Source organism: Madurella fahalii (assembly GCF_045866475.1).
Source record: "Madurella fahalii IFM 68171 DNA, scaffold_3, whole genome shotgun sequence".
NCBI classification, from domain to species: domain Eukaryota; kingdom Fungi; phylum Ascomycota; class Sordariomycetes; order Sordariales; genus Madurella; species Madurella fahalii.
The window spans coordinates 4045583-4059533 of record NW_027263973.1 but is presented as its reverse complement, the minus strand read 5'-3'; the positions used below and the strand labels follow the sequence as shown (position 1 = coordinate 4059533).

Below are 13951 nucleotides of genomic sequence, written 5' to 3'. Positions count from 1 at the left end.
GGTATCTATCCTGTGAACTCGCGGAAATGGTGGGATCTCAGCCCAGGTGCCAGCTGTATCCCTCGCTTCGGACGTACCCACTCGCCCGAACCTTGATTCCTTGCTCGAGATCCTCGAGAAAAGAGCGCGTCATCCTAAAGATCAACTGCCGCTTTGGAGATACAACTACATGGAGACTGACCGGGAGATGGGTCTGACCGCGGTAATTTTGGGGTCAGGGTACCGCTCCAGATCCGGTGACGTCCAGTCCACGGCGGAGTCGTCCTTGGGTGGGAGAGAGATGTCGTTGGTCTCAGAGGTCGGCGCGATAAGCCCGGATATGGCGGCCCGGGTGGGTGTCATCTGGCGAAGTTCTTTGGGACGCCGAGGAAAGCCGCTGATCAGGTACCTTTCGCTTTTGAACTAAACTGCAGATAGATCATCATTGGCGCGTCGAACCTGACTTTGAATGACAGAGGCTTTTGGAATGGCTCAGACGACTGGTACTGAACCATCCTCTCCATCTCTTGTTCAGTGAACGGCTGCGAGTAGGTTTCTGCCTCAGCGCCCGAATCATGGATCGAAGAGACCACGAAGGAAAGCGGGATCTGGCGCTCGACCACCAGCCTTTTCAGCTCCGCACCGATCTCACTGACATCTTCCCGATGCGGCATCTGACAGAGAATGTGCCCTAGGGCGCGAGGATCAGCAAGTTAACCTGGGTTCCTTGTATACCGGAATGACTCGAAAGAACCAGAGAATTTGAACATAGAACAATGCTCCTTTCCCTCGATGAAGCAGTGAGAACCTTGTTGAGAAATAAACAAGCGGGATAGGGGTCGGAAAACGCTACGCGAACCACGAAAAGAACTTCGCGAGACGCTGCAGGGGGGAAGCTTACCATTGATGTCAGAGTCACCGTTGCTTCCTGCGCTTATCCGAGTTTTGGTTTCGAAGTAAAACGACGCCGCAATCAGCTTCCGGGCAACTTGACCTATCCTAACGGACTGGGCCTGTTATTTTGCCCACTCCCTCACTTCCTCGCGGAACTCTCTCAATTTTTTTTTCTCATCCAGCTCTGGCAGCTTCTCCGAGACCTCGGGGTTTAGCCGGACATACTTGGAACGGCCGAGATGATCGCCAGGCTTTGAGATTTGCGAGCCTTCGAACTTTTTCCACGCTAGATCACAGTCCAGGTTCGCGTCTATGTTCGCCCTGAGGAGGTCAAACTTGTACTTCAGGTTCGAGGAAGTTCTCCGGCTGGGAGCGGCGTTATCCAGGTCTTTTCCCGGCTCTTTGCCCGTCCCAAGGGACAGGAGAATGTCGGGCTCAGTATAATCAGGCCATAAGAGCTTTCTTTCCTGGTTGGCGATCTCGACTGGATTGTTATGAAAGAACGCGCCGTCAAGATAGGCAGTTGGAGATCCTTTGCGCTGGAATGGTTTGAAATATCCAGGAGCCGCCGATGTCGCTCGTGCTCTGCCATTGATCCGTCAGTGAGTCTTCTCTCTGGGATTGCCTACAGACCACGGGACTTACGCCTCCCAAATCCTAATCTCATCCCGACGCCGATCCGGTCGTTGGAAATGGTAATTGATTGCGGCTGGGCATTTTCCTATCCCGGGAGGGTTGTAGTTTGACAGAACGTGGGTGCGGTGAGCGCTTCCATCTGTCGTTGTGGTCACTGCCACTCGCGTGGGGAAGTCTCGAGAATTGGCCCTCTTAGCGTCGCCGAACAGGTAGCGTTCCTCAGTGAAGGCGTCTTTGAGGGCGTTTTCCAGAGGCTTCGTGTGATATTTGCAGGACAAGAATATATCAACAATCGATAAGACGCCATGCCTACCAGCGAAACGTCTTTTGGTGAAAGCTACATCACAAAACTCTTCGAACTTCTGGGTGCATTGTTGGACGGTCCAGTTCATAGAGGTGAGCCCGAGCGCGATGAGGCCACCTGCGCTATTAACGACATGTCAGAGACGTTGAAAGGTAGAGGTTTCTCAACGAATTAATGTGACAAGTACTAACCTTGTTCCCACAATGAGATCGAAGAACGACTGGATTGGGATCTTTCCACCCAGGGCTTCTTCAATCTGCAGAAGAACCTCGAGCTCGGCTATTCCTCGAATACCACCACTACGAGGGCTATTAGCACGCGCCGCATATAGCTGCTCAGCAGCTTCTCATGTTGCTGGGGAGGGGCGTTTACCCATCAAGGGACAAGATCCGGGCCCCGGTTGAGGCTGGTTTAAGGTAAATCAACCAAGGATTTTGCCCGTCCCCTTGAATGTGACATCCTACCGGGCACTGTGTAATCTCCACCTCAACACGGCTCACTGGCGCCCACTCGCCAGACGCCTCCACGCAAGCCTTACATAGGATATGTCCACAGGGAAGAGGGTGTTCAGCCATTCCAGCCAAGCAATAAAGACACGACTTTTGGTCGCTGAGAGGGCAGCCATCTCCGTCTTGCTTGGGTTTCGGCTCCGGGACCCTCTTGAGGAAGTTAGGAAGGATCCTTTCCCTGTGAATGCGGGCGGCCGCTTTCTGGTCATTCGATAAGTGCTCTTGCTGGCTTGCGTTCGGCCCAGTCCGTGTTCGCCACTGGGTCTCAGACGTCGGGAGCACGACGAGCTGCGTCAGTAACTTGCCCACACAATCCACGAAGTTTTCCTCCAGGGCGGTCCAGTCAACGCTACACAAGTAATCACCAGACCCCAAAGGCCAGCCATCATGGGATTGGTGCCCCTTGCAATGCCCGGACGCAAGGTTCACACAGCGGCGACCTGATAATTGGAACTCGCAAGGCCAGTACTTGTCACGATATGTTTGAACAGCCTGCTTCAAATGCTCACGATATTGTGAAAACAGCGCGGCGGCATCCCTTGCAGGCACAATTGTCAGCGGCCGAGCTTCCATAGGAATTGGGTCCCAGCACACACCCATGTTCTTGCGGCGAGTCGAATTCAGCAATATAGAGGAAGCCATTACGTATCTAACTTCGTAGAACCCACGCTCGAGCTTACGGGAGAGCCGCTGGTGGGTCCCTCTCGTAGGGTCGATGACATTGAGAGCCAGTCTGAGGACGTTTTCACCGAAGTCAGCGGAAATGGGTGAATGCCGGAAGGAAGCTTGGACGAAATCAAAGGGCTCATCGAGGGTCGTCGCGTAGTGAGAGAGGGCGTCTTGAAAATACGCCTGCAGCTGCTCGACATCAAGGAGTATCCTCGACTGCATCCTAGTGTCGTGGGCTCTCGCGGAGGCATCCGATATGCAAGAGCGAAGTCGTATAGCTTGCATCGACATGCGAACGGATTGCTCCTTAGCCGGTAGTCGTATGACCTAATAGTAATAGCAAGAGAACCGTGATTAAGAGACCCCAAGGACATACCTGGACGGAGCTGTAGTAGTGTAGGGCGAGCTCCTTAACAGTTTTGATGCGCGTTTTATCGCCAGAAGCGGGCCAGGACTTCGCAGAGTTTATAAACCTATCCGTGGGATCATCGTACTTGATCGAACCTAGATCTTGGAAAACCTTCTCTGTGTTTGCCGAAACATCCCACAGGTCGGATGAAATAGCGTGGTCGGAAGAGTTGAGGACAACGATGGCGCTCGGGAGGACAGGCTGGTTGGATGATGTCCGAATTGCAACATGCACCCATGAGATGAGGTGGTGCAAGGCATCCCCGATTTTCCTCGACAAAGATTAGCAGAGGGAGAGAGCAGAGGCAGTTAACATGCTGTCGCTGCCGGAAATAGGAACACACCGATGGTTTGAGGCTCCGAGAACATAGACAACAACGTCGGAGAATGTGTAAAGCAGCCTCGGGTAAAGGTCCCTGACGAAATCCTCACGTGACCATGTGTCCCTTCCATCTTTCTTTTCCCATTCTATCGGGCGTTCCAACACGACCCGCCTGAGTTCCGGGGCGCTGGGGCGGGCGCCAGTTGTGTCGCCGTCCTTCTGGCTCTCGAGCAAGCGGTTCCAGTCCCGCCACCGTGACTCCCTCGCCTTGGCAGCTTGGGGTTCGCTGCCCCCTAGACCCTCGCAGTCCGCAAACAGGATTGGCGACTTGTCCTTGGCCGTCTTCGGATCCTGATACAAATGCACATCCTCAGACGGTGATATCGTATCTTCGGCCCTACCCATCACAGGCGCCTGGTCGTGGGTACAGAGGGCTTGGCAGAGGACAATCAAGATTCTGATAAGCGTGCTCTTTCCAGCCCCCGTACCGCCGACGAAGGAAACGAGGCTCGGAGTTCGGTTGTCGCGGATGTTGGGTGCAGATTCCGGAACCTTCGGAGCGTGATGGCTCATCAGGTCTGCGAGCCGACCATAGTCCCTCAGGACCGGTGGCGTTCTGGTGCCGCCGAACCGCTCGACGCCTAATTCTAAATCAGTATTGGCCAATCTAGTGTTATTGGTGAAGGTGCTTTGTGTCAACACTCGACTACCGATTTAGAAACGTACCAAACCACGCTGCTGTCTCGTTAATGCGGTGAACGTGTTCCAGCTCCTTCGCGTTTGGCGGCTCCAGGGCTTGCATAAGTCTAGCATTTAGCTCGCCATCAATCTTCTGATGTTCAGCTAGGTTCAAGGTTCCGTTTTCCTGATGCTCGCCATCAATCTTCTGATGTTCAGCTAGGTTCAAGGTTCCGTTTTCCTGATGAGGCAAATGCCGATCCCAATGAGAGTCTGTCATGCGTACAGGAGCTCAGCAGAGGTCGTGGGAAGTGCGTGGAAAGGTTGAAGTCTCTGAAGATCTATCTACTTCAGTAGGATACTGAAGAATTGGCTTAAATACACAAAGGAAATGGTCTGAGCGAGCTCACGTGATGAACTGCTGAGCTCGGCGGTGAGAGCCGAGCTCTACAAGTGCGGTTTCCAGCGCGACAGAGTCACAGAACAAAAATGTTGCACAAACTTGGGCAGGGCAAGACCACACGCACCCGGCAGCGGGAGCTCGACAGAATGTACACTGAGGCTTGGTGGATATGTTTGCAGGCGGCGCCATCTCCGGTGAGTCGGTCATATGTCCAGACCCTTCCGATGAGGCGGGTATGGGAGTGCTCTGGTCGGGTGGGGTGGCTGACGCATAGGTTCTAGGAGTAGGTGAGAGCTCCGAAGCCGTAGTCAGACGATCAGCCTGTCTTGAGGGCGAACGGGAAACTGCAAAATTCATGGGAACATCTTTGGGAGGCGGGGGTGGCGGCGGCAGCAGGTCAGCCTCAGAGGCTCCTCCCCCAATCGACTGCGGTTGCAGCTTAGCCGGGGGGACATTCTCAGGCCTAAGCTGTCAGTCGATCGTAAATTGACCGATGCTTTGTACAGGTACCTCAGCGACAAGGAAATGGGAAACAGACGTTGGGGACCCAGGACGACAGTTCCGCCGAGGCCGGACGCCAGAGCCAAGGCCTGCTATGCGATCACGGAGTCTCGCCATATTGGATCTCAACCGATGATGATTTACAGGTGGGTGGCAGACAATGTAAAGAAGCGCAATTGTGTAGTCAATGGATATAAACTGGGCTGTGTATTGATCAGGATGGTCGGCGATAGAGTAGGACTAGAAGGCTGAGGTTCAGGGAAGGGCGGCCCCAGATATCATTTAAAGTGCCTAGAATGGGTAAGTGTCGCCTTCAGAGGGCTGCCCGATGCTGCTGCGGCATGCCCAACACAAGGTTGAGTCCCCGACTGCCACAAACACAAGCGGCCAATCCATCAGCGGCTATTTGTGTTTTGGGTGCCGTGTCTGCTGGTGTTGGGTCCCACTGGTCAGGGTAGCAGCATATTAGGTAGCCGTTGTCAAATCATCAAGCCGGGCATCGACGGATTCATCCGCGCTGATGCCCGACGATTTGTTCTCCAACACGGACTTTTGCTTTGCCTCTTAAAAATTCTGGGCGTAAGCTGCTAGTCGCGCCCAGGCAACCAAGTCACAATGACTCACCAGGTCTTTAGGCGAGGGGTTAGAAGGGGGGGGGAATGAGAAGTCGGTTATTAGCATTGCAGGGCAAGGGACTCGGCACCCCTCGAAGGCGCAAGTGGCTCTGAGTTCCCCCAGAACCAACTTAGGCCGCCATATCGGACCTCTTGCATAAACTTGGGCTATGCTTCACACCCACACAGCTTTCCCGGGGGGCAGTTACGAGCGTTCCGGTTGCTGAAACATTCAAACCGCCCGAACCGAGCTGTCCTGGGGAGATTTGCTGATCACGGGCGATATCAGGTTCTACGCGATATGTTGGGCGTTGATCAACCTGGTGGGGTGAGCTCTTGGCTTATTGTACGACGGCAATATCATGGCCCAACCCTCGCAGGTCGTCGCCGCCATCATGGGGTCTGAGACAGTGAGATAAGGCAGAACACGCGAAGTTCTTCTCATTACCGCCGAGTTCGGGATGCGTAGTAGGCCCCAGCGAGCCGCTTGATCTCGGTAAGTTTCCGAGCCGTTGTTCCCCGGCTCTGTATTGTACTACAGCAGATATGGCTTATCTAAGCTAGGAATGACTCAGATCTGTTGTGTAGCCGTTCGCGTCCGGAATTGGCTGAGCCGATTACAGAAAGAAGTACCACCTGTCTTACCTCCCATCTGGCAAGTGTTGCCGTGCTCATCATTGCAGAGCTTGCTTAATACGATGGCTCAAGTCATAGAGTTTCGTCAAGCCCAACTTGAGAAAATGAACACCAGACGAAACCCGGGAGATACCTAATGCGACATGATCGACATTGCGGACAGAAGCCGTCAGTGCTGACATTCACTGCACCTTGAGCCCTAACTACTGACCCCTCAGCTCAATGCATTAATTACTTCATTGTGAATTTCCTGAAAAAAAAAAAAAAAATTATTACTTTGATCCGGTGAGTGGAGACTTCTTTGTCTAAGGATCCACAGGCAATGAAACCTACCAGTCCTAGGCCATGACAGTGCCACGCAGCGAGCATCTTCAGCACCCGGCCACCCCAGCACTAGCCAAACGCAAGAACGCAATGTCACCGCTTGTTCTAGGTCGGGATCCAATTAGCCAACGTCGCCACCTCTCAAAGACTTTTGTATCTCTTAAGGAGGGGAACCCCGTGAAGCTGAGGTACAGTACCCAGTAGCATTGGGCATTTGCTGAGTTGAGTGGGTATTGGGTAGTGGAGCAGCCCTCCCATCCCCACTGCCGGTAAGTTATTCTGCTGAATCAAATCCACCCGCAATTGTAAGCTCCAGAACCCAAAGAAAGGACTGGGAGTGGACTTCTCATCCAACTCACGGGCCAAGCGAGAGGACGCCACTTCCGCTCCTGGCTGTAAGCAGTTAACAAAATGGGGGCTTATTACCTAACAGGTACCTCCATCAAGGTCAACATCGCAGTAAAATAGGGTGCCGCCTCCAAGTTTCCATTAGGTCCTCGCTGCTGAATTAAGAGCGTGCCCGCTCCTTGTCCTTATCTCTAAGCGCTCCCTAATACGGTTAGGTGGGCCGGGGGTTGACCTTAGACGGGCGACTCGTCGAGCTTGAGATGTGTTTGCCTGAGGCCAAATATAGAACAATATCACAACGTTTGGAAAGATTTCACATCGCAAAATTGTCATTCCTATATATAATATCAGTGCACCTTGCGATGGAGGAGCGTATGTATGTATCGGGCGGCTTGAACAGACACCAACACCATATCGCCCGTCGAGCCAGACGGCAAGCCCCGCCATATATCAATACCAGTACCTCTTCTAAGCTAGCCACTGTGCGCTGGTATGTTATATACTAGTATATTCTTAAATTTTATGTCCCAGTACTTTGTGCTAGTCCACCATTTGCTGGTATAATTAAGTGCCAGTCTATTGTGTGCCATGTGATATAATTAATATACCGGTATGCTATATACCATCCCAGTTTCTGTGCCAGGATACTACGTACTGTCCTAAGGATTAGACTAGAATGTCATTATACTATCCAATATCATGTACCAGGGCCCAGAACTTACCTGCGGGAGACCCACTATGGGTCGTCAATTTTTTTTTTTTTTTTTTTTTTTTTTTTTTTTGGTCTGAGTTAACTCGCTAGGTTCTGGGCTACTACATTAGCTCTATTGCATAAGCTCTTGATACATAATCATAAAATACTTTTTTTTAGTCCGGTAGACTTTGGTTAGCAACTTGAACCCCTGGGGCACCAAGTCCGCTTGGCGCTCTTAGAGCGTGGTTCCGATACGCAATGGTTGTCTTGCCTGCCCCCGCTACTGCTAGGTAGTTAGTAACAGTATAGATGCTACAGGGAGGGCTTCGCTTACGCGGCCCCGGGCACCACAGAGTCTGCTGTTCTCCATGTAGCCAACGCTGACATCTATGGTCTGGGAGGAGCCGCTCGCCTCTTCCAGGCGGTCGCCGATTTTAAAAAATCAACCTGCTTGGTCGCAAAGTCCAGGCTGGAGAATCACGCAGTGGCCTTTTTAAATTCTTCATCTACGCCGCAGCGCTCTCATGGCCAGCGTCGAATCATGATTACCTTACGCGCAGAGGGATCCACATCAAATTAAATCGTGGGTACGAACCTTTTCTGTTTCATAATAGCATCACTCGTAGCCGCGCGTCGGTCGTTTTTAACATTGCACAAATTTTGTTTCATCGCCAGAGCAACATTATTGGGAACGGAAGACAAAAGGATGAGTGATGCAGGAAACTCAACTTTGGATCTGCAGACTTGACTAGACCTTACAACTGATCGTTCTACAAGACAAGCATGATGAGCGTCTTTACTCGTTCAGTCTACGCCAGCGCCTCATCCATCTCTTTCTTATCGAGAGCCCAGGCCAAGGCCTTGCCGACTTTGCTGGGTAATAGAACACCCCCCCCCACAGTCCAGATTTAAACCGATTGAGCACGTCTAGAAGAAAATGAAGGAAATCCTACGTAGGGACTTCCCAGACCTACACTTACACAAGAAAAACGAGGCCAATATCGCAAAGGTAGAAGCGGCCTTGAGGGAGGCGTGGGATAGGGTGCCCCAGGACTTGATAGACAGGCTAATTTATAAGAATTAGCCTCTGGAGTATCTCACCTAAGGCCAACTCTAAGAGTGACTGGTAACCAGAATTACGGGGCGGACGCGTCACCATTTAGTACCTGTGCGACCAGCTAACGGCCTGCCTAGTAACGACATTCTTGGGCGGTGACTAATAGCTACATTTATGTTGAAGACGGTTAATAGTAACCATGTATACGGCTTGGGACAGTTACTGGTAACCGTATGTCTGGCTGGGGTACTTAGTTACTACATGCCCGCATCCCTGAGATAAGGGTGGTTACTAGTAACGCGCCTTTGCGGATGGTTAACAGTCCCTACATGGCCCTGAATCCGGGTCGCCAGGCACCTATCAGGAAAGGAGAGGATTTATGTATACTACAGGCGCCGCTAGGCCATACAAGCTTACAGGTCGGGCACGGCGCTCACCCAATCCGGAAGGGCGCCATTCCCAGCGGGTCCAGCAAGCGTGTTCTACATTCTGGTGTAAATTCTAACTGCAACTCGGCCTTTATGATGCCATCTTTAAATTACAGCTGGCCCTACCCTATCTCTATCTTCTGTCCTTCTACTTTGACGCGACCGTATACTTCTGAATCCGCGGTGTGTGGACGCATTGATAATTCGAGGCTAAGAAACTATGATGTGGTTGGTTTACGGGAATCCAATAAGCAACTGCTTTTTACATATAATGTATCCCTGTCTTGAGCATACCTAGTTATCTGGAGTACCTTAAGATGTACTCAAGACCGGTAATAACTCAACGCCCTCAAACCGACTGCGGGTTCGAAAACACATTGTGCGGATCGTACACAGCCTTGATAGCCCGCAACCTCTCCAGCACCGCATCCCCATAATACAGCTCGTGGGCCTCTTCACGCGTCAAACTAGTGTCGACTAGGTTCTGATAAGCGGCCGAGCCAACATTCAGGCGCTGGGTAATGGCATCGCGCAGACCGTTCATGTACGTGATACCCTCGTCGGGGAACGGGACGTCGTAACTTGGCCCAATCTGCGCGATATTATGCACGGCCCAAAACACGTTGCGGTGCGGGAAGGCCGCAAAGCTCACGTCCTTGCCCGGGATGTTGATCTGGGTGTCGGCGCCACCCCACAGGTCCATGCTGGAGCCGTACGGCACGGGCGGCACGGGCCCCTCTAGCATGTAGGTCAGGTAGCTCCGCAGGGCTGCCTCGTTCATGCCGGGATCGTCGATGGTCACGCTGTTGGCGAAGAAGCTGAGGTGCGACGGCGTGGGCTCGAGCGTGCCGTCCATGCTCAGCGCGGCGAGCGAGGAGAGCCAGTCGTGCGACACGACGCCCCGGCTCGTGGGGTTGGGCAGCCCGCGCAGCATCTCGGGCTCGATTTGGGTGGTGTACTCGGCGAGGGTACCCATAAAAGTGCCATCGACCAAGATCGTTCTGCTGACACTTCCGGTGCTGGGGTCTGGACCCACCACCGTCTGCAGCGCAAAGGACAGGCGCCGGTCGACGGCCGTTGAGTTGCTGATGAAACTTTGGAGCCTAGTAAACGCGCTCACGGCCTGCTCAACGCTTTCGGTGAGGGTCTGGAACTCGTAGGTGAAGTTGATAACTTCCTCGGGGGCCGGCTGGGTCCTCAGAGAGAAACTAGTGACGATGCCGATACTGTCCGCAGCTCCTCGCAAAGCCTTTTTTATTTTGACGTATTGGATACGAATTAGCATTGTTCCTCATAAAGGGACGACTCAACCAAAATATCAGTTACTCACCCAAAAGAGATCGGGGTTCGTGTCTGCACTTGCGCGGGCCTCAGTGCCGTTTGCTAGCACGACCTGCAGCTCAATAATGTGGTCGAGGCTGAGTCCCCAGGCTCGCGAGCTGTAGCCCCAGCCACCGTGCGTGGCATGCCCGCCGACGCCGACAAAGGGACATAGGCCGTGAGAAATGGCTCTCTTTCCTTGAGCATATACGGTGCTGGCCATGGGTCCCAGATGCACGCCACCGCCGACCACAGCGATGTTGCTCCCGTCGGAGGTCAGGACCGTCTTGTTGAAGTTGCGGAGATCGATCGTGACTTGACCGTCGATGCCCCCGTAACCGTACGACCCATACGAGTCTATGTCCGTGCTTGATGTCAGAGATGGACACCTGTGGGACGAGGAACGGGCAACTTACGCCCACCGGACTTGGCCTGGACCTTGACGCCGCTCTTGCTAGCGCACACGACGGCAGTCGAGATATGCCGGGTATTCTGGGGCAGTACAATGACAGCTGGTGTGACCGGGAGACGGATGTTATGGGTCTTGTTGTAGGCTCCCCAATCGGAGTCGCACGGGACTTTGAAGGGGACACGTTTGGCAGTCAAACACCTCTCGAGTGCTGCGTTGGAGCAGGCGCAGGTGGCTTTGGACTTCCCGAAAGCACCCAAGCCAAAGCTGGCGATAAGGAGGAATGTGGAAAGGTGCATGATAATGAGGGTGATGATGGTGGCAGGTAATCTCGAGATGGAAGAGATGCTCAGTAAGGGAAAAGCTTGCTACAGACGCGAGAGACATATCGCCGTTCATTCTCTGATTCTGAGACCTTAATATACCTTAGTTGGCGGTTGCGGCGAAAACGCTGCTACAACGCTAGCGACGCCCAGTACAGTAGGAAGCCGAAAAACGACGTGCACAAGCCGATCTAGGAAAATGCTTGGTTGAAAGTTGATGCCAATTAAGTTAAGATCCTGCCAAGAACACCGGAATTACGGAGTTACTTGGGACGCGTGTGTGTCCGGATCGCCGGATGGGACAATGTCCCACACGCCAACCGACAGGAAAGCTACCTAATCGGGTTTGCTACAGCTCAACGGCAATACATGACCCCGGACACCACATACCGCCCCCAGTCCTTGCTCCCCCGGAGCAAAAAGGTATTCCCTTCGACCTAGAAGGGCATACAAGCCGAATGGAACTGGTTCCCCCTGCCCACAAGCGATTCTAGGCGACTACTGTAATGACCTAATTAGAGGTCGGCTAGTGGTCGGACCATGTCAGACCACGAGTGACTGATGCTATACAACTAATGCAAACACAGCTATACTGATAAGGAAAGCGCGGAAGTGGGTAAATACGTAGAATAAGAGTCATGAAGTGATTATCAATTCAAATGTTAACCGTAAGGGAAAGAGTCGGCCCCTGGGCCAAGTGCCGGGCGACAACAAAAACGACAGTGCCACCACTGTCCCTGCGTCCATCTCAGCGTCCAATTCCCCAAATTACTACCTTTTCACTGCCAAATATATTCTCGATAGCTTCGTCAAGCTTGCTCCATTGAGCGCGCGGAAGCGCCTGTCAATTCGCCTCAGGGCGAAAGCTGCATCGCTGGGGGTGTCGTTGGGCTGAGCACCTGCAGCCGCCCTGTCGGTCCTGGACGGCGGACCTCGCTTACGAGACACCTGCTGGGATGCCGGTGTTGGCGGAATGTCAAGCATAAGCTCAGACGTCAAGGCCACTTCCTCCCAGCGTTGGCTTTCTTCAACATAGTTAAACCGATCGCGGTGGTCTCGTCAATGGCGTCGGCAACCTTAGCCGTTTGCGTGATCTTTGCTGAATCATGAAGACAGTTCGGGAACGGCTGCTTTTGGAGGTCGACCAACCTTGCCTCTCTGCCATGCCCAGTAGTCGTCATCAAGCGTCTAGGCATATCGCAACCGAAGTTCATTCCTCTAGATGTTATCTTCCTTACCACATCCTTTTCACTTCATGAGTGTATGTGGACGCTCTGCCGCGGGGTTGCTTGTGCTCAACGATACACTCAACTTTATAATTGTCACCCGACTCGATGTCCCAGTCTGATGGGCTGTCCCGCACAGGATTAGGCGGGTGTACTGCGCGGCCGAATGGATCGTCGCCAGGCGGTGTAGGTGAAAGGTGAGCTACGGATATCACAGAGTGGATGATCGGCACAGTCAGGCAACAGCTCAGGACCATGACAGGCAACACCTAATCCGAGGGGATGGGCATTGCCGGGTCCCATCCAGTCGATATCCGCATTCAGGTGGACATCTGTAACGCCAAAGCTAATTACGCTCCAGGCAGCCGTTCACGCTCAGAGAGGGTTTTGTCCGGAATAGATATCCAATTGATAAAGAACAAAGTGGCGTTAATCGCATTAATAAATATCTTCCCTTGAAGGCTGGCGATCATCTCCGATTGCGACGTTAGAAGATTGTTGTAGGGACCGTTACTTTGTTCAGCGGTCGAAGATCAATGACGACTTGCCCCGTTTACTGTTACCCGGTTAGCCTTCATCCCGATGGTTATCGCAGTAGTGCACACGTTTCATCTACCCGCTTGTATCCCAACTTCGATGCTCGTTCTATCTACTTGTGACTGTTCCTTTTTTGGAGCTGTCAAAGCAGCAGGGAAGTTGGCAGCTGTGTTCAAAGCTATGACTGCCTCGACAGCTGCCTAAGCCGCCTTGTAATTCTCAATACCCTATCTTGATCTAGACCACCGCGATCATTTGATCCATGTAATGAGAATGGATATCAGAAAAGGACTGCTCGGCGGGATGACCGGCTGGATTAGCTATGTGAGCCTTCCGGGAAAGAATCGATGTGAAGCGGGCCTGAGCGGTAGATGGGTATTAGCCAAACTCTTCTTCACGGTGCAAAATGGTAGCATCTGCCACCTAAACTACATTGTCCTGATTACACGACTGCAATGCTAGGCGAGAACATCTCATTCCGGACACGGTCCCTTATACCTCACAGGCTCCAAGTACGTTTCTTTTCCTTAGCCTATGGATATACTAAATAACTTGATTATAAAATATCCTCAACAAACGTCTTTTACAGCCCTAGTGTCATGTAACTCCTAACCACAAGTGTGGAAATAAGAGGGCTGTAGCAGGGGCTCTGGCTGCAAGCCTGAAACGGAGGCTTCTGTTCCACTCAGTGATTGGGAGCCGGGGTCCTCAAAGCAGCCCAGACGTTCCCAG

General features: G+C 52.6%; 2 protein-coding genes across 2 annotated transcripts; both read right to left on the bottom strand.

The window, feature by feature from the left end:
• Window positions 1-165: 165 nt before the first annotated feature.
• MFIFM68171_06615 (uncharacterized protein) lies at window positions 166-4679 on the bottom strand (the record flags this gene model as incomplete). Its single annotated transcript, XM_071062035.1, has 10 exons — window positions 166-376; window positions 439-670; window positions 881-978; window positions 1030-1458; window positions 1519-1935; window positions 2005-2112; window positions 2186-3318; window positions 3368-3671; window positions 3744-4362; window positions 4448-4679. The coding sequence occupies 10 exons, from the start codon at window positions 4677-4679 to the stop codon at window positions 166-168; spliced, it is 3783 nt and encodes a 1260-aa protein (XP_070918136.1).
• A 5074-nt stretch (window positions 4680-9753) lies between these two features.
• On the bottom strand, window positions 9754-11432 carry MFIFM68171_06614 (uncharacterized protein; the record flags this gene model as incomplete). Its single annotated transcript, XM_071062034.1, has 3 exons — window positions 9754-10653; window positions 10735-11081; window positions 11141-11432. 3 exons carry the CDS (start codon window positions 11430-11432, stop codon window positions 9754-9756), a joined length of 1539 nt encoding a protein of 512 aa, XP_070918135.1.
• Between the last annotated feature and the right edge of the window lie 2519 nt (window positions 11433-13951).